At 44.5% G+C, this 6,000-nt stretch overlaps 1 protein-coding gene across 1 annotated transcript in view; it reads left to right on the top strand.

Moving 5' to 3' along the window:
- Positions 1-251: 251 nt before the first annotated feature.
- arid3c (AT rich interactive domain 3C (BRIGHT-like)) overlaps positions 252-6,000 on the top strand; it is a 115,043-nt gene continuing 109,294 nt past the window's right edge. Inside the window, exons 1-2 of the mRNA XM_075469147.1 lie at positions 252-290; positions 508-1,128. Coding sequence (XP_075325262.1) covers positions 252-290; positions 508-1,128 — 660 coding nt within the window. The remainder of the gene's footprint in view (positions 291-507; positions 1,129-6,000) is intronic.

Here is a 6,000-nt window from a genome sequence, read left to right as displayed (position 1 = left end):
AAAGAAAGAAGAAGACTGTGGTATGTCAGGAGATGAGCTGGACGCTCCCCGCGCTGCCTCTGTGACTGGCTGAGTGTGTCTGGCGGGACTGACGTGTTGGGGGCAGATGATCTCTGCTTCCACAGGTCATCATCACTGCTATTGCCACTTGTTGCCGAAAGCAGCGCGCAGGGCTCCAGCATTCAACAGCACTTACCAAGTGCTGAGAGACAAGCCGTGATCAGAGTGAGGATACTCAGACAGAGAGAGGCATGGCTGATCATACAAGTACAGCTACTACATCTGCTTTGGTGAGTGTCACATCACTGCCATACTGCTGGCTTCTTTTCTTAGTGCGCTCAATAACATTAAGGCACATGTCTCTTAGGAACGTCCATTTGGACACTTTAACGTTGTTTAAGCCTCTTTAGGAGGTTTTCACTCTCGCTTGCTTGGTGAGGCTCTAATATTGCGCGGCTTTTCTGAAGTGCCACTAATAATCATTCTATCTAATCTGTGTCTTTGCAGCAAGGCTCTCTGTCGGCCGCCCGCAGCCTTCCAGCTCAGCCTCCCTCCGTCGCCTGCCACAGTCCGATCCGCGGCGCACAGTCTCAGCAGCTGGGCAGCGGCGGCATGAAGCTGGAGGCGGTCATGGAAAACCTGCAGCGGCAGCAGGCAGCGCGCCTCGCGCTGGAGGACAAGGTCCGGCAGGCAGAGAAAGAAAAAGACCTGCGTTCCATGGTAGAGTCCCAGATCCACCAACAAGCTCTGGCTTTCCGCCACTACCAGGCGGCGGTGCGCAGCGCTCTGACAGCGGGAGTCAGCAGCTCCTTCACAAGGGTGACGCTGCCTCACCTGGAGGACGAGGACGGGCTCTCCGTAGCAGGCACCGACGGCAAGGAGCGGGGTGAGGAGGAGGATGGCATGGAACAGCTGATGCTGTACGAAGAGGGAGGCGACGATAACGGGTTGAACTGTTTCCAGCACCGACAGGCTGCACTCCCGGGAGCGTGTCTGTCTCCGAAGAGTGGCACGGCGCATCCCATGGTCGGAGTCTCGGTGGCCCACGTCCCGGCTTTGCGCGTACAGTCGCCGTCGGCACACCCCCAGTCTCACCACGAGTGGACATATGAGGAGCAGTTCAAGCAGGTAGGCTTACTATCTATTTTATTGGCGTTTAATAGCAGTCATTTAAACTGCAAGCAACCCGAATGTGCCCCGTACACACAGCAACTGCTCACAGTTGCCAGTTACGCGGCATGGGTGTGTTGAATTTTCTGACAGTGTGCGCTCAGTTTCAGTGGACACAGCACTCTGTTGTACATTTTCTGGCCCGATAAAATGTCTGTTGGTTTTTAATAAGCAGTCTATTGAATGTGTTTTATGATTTGTTTCTCTCGTTCATGGAAACTATATGCAGCTTTCACGAGCCATTAGTTGGTGTGTTCTTTAGTTAAAGCTGAGGAGAATCTGGATCAGAATATATTCATCAGCAACTTGTTGAACATTAAAGCTGGATTCACAAATAGAACTGCTCTGCATTATGCCATAGTTTGGTAAGAATTTAATTGTGGGAATGAAAGTAATGTATCAATATTTGTTTTGTTAGTGGTAGAAATGGTAGGAACAGCCAGAGGCATTTTTTCACAACGTGATGAGCTAAAGTTAGTCAGTGTGTCAGAACAGAGAGCAAATACACAAATCTTTATAATAATCAAACTATTATAATTGTTTAGAGGAAGCATTAGAATATCATTTGTGAAACAGTGGAAACCCTCAACGTACTTTTCATTATGCGTACTGTCTGCAGCCTGCATTTAACACAGCTACTTCACAGCATGCATTACTTGTCACGATCTAGGTATTTTTGTGTTTTTCTGTCTGGTGTCAGTTTTTTGCCATTTCCCTGACCTTTTTCCTCAGTTCCCTCAGTTCCCTCCTGCCTGGGCATCAGCTCCACTCACTTCACCTGTGTCCACTTATCCTCAGCTGCACTCATTCACTAATCACTCTCCGCACAGTATTTAGACTCCCCGTTTTCTTCACTCCGTGTCATATCTTCTGTTATTGTACGCATGGTTTCACCCCATGATTTTGTAATGTTACACTCTGGTTTTGTTATTTTCTTAAGTGTTCTTTGTTTAGTCCCGACCTTGCGTTGTAATAAATAGTTTTGGAGTCATCTTACCTCCTAGCTCCAGCTCCACGTGTGCACCTGGGTCCTCCTTCCTCGCATCCACTTCAAACCGTAACATTACTTCCCTAAGAAATGTAGTTGGCTGAGTATACAAGAAGCCTGCAGCAGACAGACCAGAGCCTTTGAGCTGCTGCAGTTGATGGATCATTTACAGTCTTGCCTAAATGGAATGTGTACAATAGTGACTGCAGTTGTACTGTACAGAAAACCCAACTCAATGGTTAGAGGTGAGAGTTAAAAAGGAGCTAAAAGGGACTGTATGAGCAAAGGATGGTGAGATTATGCAGTGCAGAGAATGTGCCATTTACTGATGGTATGTTTTGCATTGTCATTGTTATAATACGTCAGTTCAATAGTCATTAGAAGTTTATATGTATCATGGGGGAATGCTTTCAAGTACTCTGAGTTACTAAATGACATGAGCTAATATGTGTTAGTTTGTAACACAGATTTAGTTTGTCCAGAAAACCTTTCTGTGTTCATTAAGGCAGGTTTCCATGTGAAGCTCGGAGTGGGCTTGGGATTCCTCGGGATGTGTAATTATTGTGCAGGTCATTTGTATATTGTCATTCAGTGTAATGGTCATAGGACAATAAAAGAATGCATATGGCTGCTGGGCAGACAGAGAGGAGCCAACATGGTGATCATGCTGAATGCTGGAAATGTAACCCCGTTTGAAGGCAATAAATGCATCTTTGGAAATGAGAACAAGATGTGAGCAAAGAGGCTCCACAGAGCAGTTCAGACAGTCAGTGGATGTAAATGCACTTAGAAATAACAGCATAATATATGGCTGTTGTTATTTTCCTCAGTATTTCATATTGTGATCCAGATATTCACTACAAAAACTGTTGGCTAGTAAAACTTCTAGTAAAGCTAGTTCTATTTTGGGATCAGGTAACAAGAGACGGTGTGCAGACAGCAAAACGCTGTGGATGGGAAGCTGCCCAGCAGAGATGACACTGCCTGGAGTCTTGGCTGCAGCTCAGAACAAGCAACAAACTGGAGCTTGTAGGATTCCAGTCAGGCTCTCACCCAAAAATGCTGGGATATCCCAATCCAGCTGTGCGTCTAAGACCGTGCCTGCAGCTGAAAGTCGGCTCAGAGCCAGACTATTATGAAAGAGGATTACATATTGTTACACACTCTGCTTTCCCCTTTATTTCACACACATTGTTTACAAATGTGTTTGCACAGGTATATGACCCTGTAGAGTTTTAACTGTAATGGCCTGAGGTCCGTTTCACGTAGCAGGTTTAGTGAAAACTCTGAGTAGGTTAACCCTGAAATGAGGGGAAACCCTGAGTTTTCCGTTTCACAAAGGGAGGTAACTCAACCCCGAGAAAGAGGGGTAACTCTAGCCTGTTTCACAAAGAGAGGTAACTTAACCTCACGGTCAGTTACCGGAGTAACAGACTCTCTGAACCTAACCTGGTCGGGACCAGGTTTTATTCAAGAAACCTTGAGTTTCTTTCTGTCTCCGCCCTCTTTCAGCCACACACGCCATTTGATTTCCTCATTCATTCAGTCAGCAGAGCGAGTTCTTCTACTTCTAGAAGTCCATTAGGCACAGTAGGAGGCAACTTTTTTCACGAGCATGTCCTTTTGACAATGATCCCGTGGATGAAGGTGCAGCATTATTACGCAGAGAAATAAATATTCGTCGGAGATGGTTATCAGACCGCGCATAGATTTTTGCATTTACAGACAATTATCTTTTTGAGCGGGACCATCAGAATGTGTTGGGACAAAAGAAAAAAAAGACACAAAAGACAAATAAATATTTGTATGAATAGGCTTAAAAAAGACATATATAGGCCTATTATATTTTATAAAGGCACTCGTGTGTGGGGGGTGGATTCCCTCCGGGGATTCCCTCAGCTGCCACTGCCCTCCCGTTAGAGGTGGTGGCCACCACCCGTTTTACGGGCATCTGCCTTCTTTCCGTTGGCTCAGTAGAAGTCTGTGTTAGTTTAAATAGGCTTAATTATTTAACAGAACATGATATAGATGATGACTCTAAATTGTCCTTCGAATGACTGTGAGTGTGTATGGTTGTTTGTCTCGTTTGTCTCTATGTGGCCCTGTGATGGACTGGCGGCCTGTCCAGGGTGTACCCCGCCTCTTGCCCATTGACCGCTGGGATAGGCTCCAGCCCCCCCGCGACCCGACTGACGGATTCAGCGGTGTATAGATAATGGATGGATGGATGGTATAGATGAGAAGACATAGTTTATGTGTGTGAAAACAGCATTATGTTGGGAATAAAATAACTGCACAGTCAAACAGCCACTTAATATTTACTTTACAGTGTAAAACATGATCAAAATGAGGAACCTCCATGCCGAGGTCTCACCTGTTTGAACAATGTTTTTATATTTCATCTTAAACTGCTGCCAAGTGCGCTTCTCCCCTGCGGGATTGCACCTAAATGAAATAAATGAATGGGCTACCATTCAAGCAGTTTCCCTGTAATATTATTGTGATTGCAAAGGACTACATTTAAACTTACACTTTTGCTGCTGCAACGGTGTTGCACTTATTTCTAAAAACGTATTGAAACTCGCCGTATGAGCGCATTAAGATTTCCAATTCGAGGTTGGTGAAAAACGTAGCCCCTCCTCTTCCCCGTTGCCAAGGTGACTCGTCGAATCGGGGCTCCATTGATGCTGGCTTTTTAAAGTTGTGGTGCACGCGCTAAACTCAAGGTGAACTTACTCAGAGTTGATTATCCTCACTCAAATCAGCGTTTCTGGAACCGAAAACTCAGGGTTTTCTATCTCAGAGTAGATCAACTCAGAGGTCAGGAATAGACTCAGAGTTGGTTGAACCTGCTACGTGAAACGGACCCCAGGTGTATTTCAGATATACTCAAATCTCTCCTCCACAACTAGTTATTTTTGTATTAAACATGCAAAATAACTTTTTTTTTTTTTATAATTGAAGCCTCTGATTTTTCAAGGCCCCTGCACAACACACTGTTCTTGTTCCAGGAGGTGTCACAGCTCTGTGGAGAAGATAACTGAGAGGTCTGCTCTGCCATTTTACAGAAAATGACAACACACATGACTTTTACTGTTGTGAGTTACACAAGAAGCTTTAAAGTCTCTGCAATCACAAATTGTACAGCAACTTGAAACAATATCGCATTGTATCGCATGGTATTAATGCCATCTTTTATGTTTAAATTACATATGTAGTTTATGAGTCGGATAAAAGATTGTGCTTGGTTTGATATTAAACAATTACGCTTGCCTGAGCACACTGAAACCCACCATATTCTATCATTAAATCAATGGAAGCCCTGAATGTGTTTTCCTGAACGGGACCATCCCATTACAGGATAACAGCAGGCAGTGAAAGCTGTGGCATGTGTGTGATGTCCAGTCTCTTCTGCAGCTTAGTTTTAGTTGCATTCATGCTTGGTTATAGCTCGATTTGGACATTAACCAGAACACTGTCTTTGTGCCAGTTTACATGCACAGGTGGAATCAAGTATTTATAATGTTCAAGACATTCTGCTGCTTCTAACTTCCTCCATTGGAGATCGTGGTATATGTAAGAACTGCTGATTTCACTGCACAGACGTTGTCTTTAAGTTACTTGAATGGTGATTTTGTCAGATGAGGCTGTGGTTATAAAATTCGGATTTCAACAGTCTGGAAAGTGATACCCAGTTGACACATAGTCTTAATGGGCTGATTTACAGTCCCAGTTTCTGACAAAAGAAACAGAAAAATTGGTGAATGAGAGCAGCTTTATTGGGGAATTCAGCTGTATTAATATACCTTTGCACTATACTGTTTTTACTAAAAGATGCATGT

This window comes from Odontesthes bonariensis, chromosome 6 (genome assembly GCF_027942865.1).
Source record: "Odontesthes bonariensis isolate fOdoBon6 chromosome 6, fOdoBon6.hap1, whole genome shotgun sequence".
Taxonomy (NCBI): Eukaryota; Metazoa; Chordata; class Actinopteri; order Atheriniformes; family Atherinopsidae; genus Odontesthes; species Odontesthes bonariensis.
This window is presented reverse-complemented; position numbering and strand designations above follow the sequence as displayed.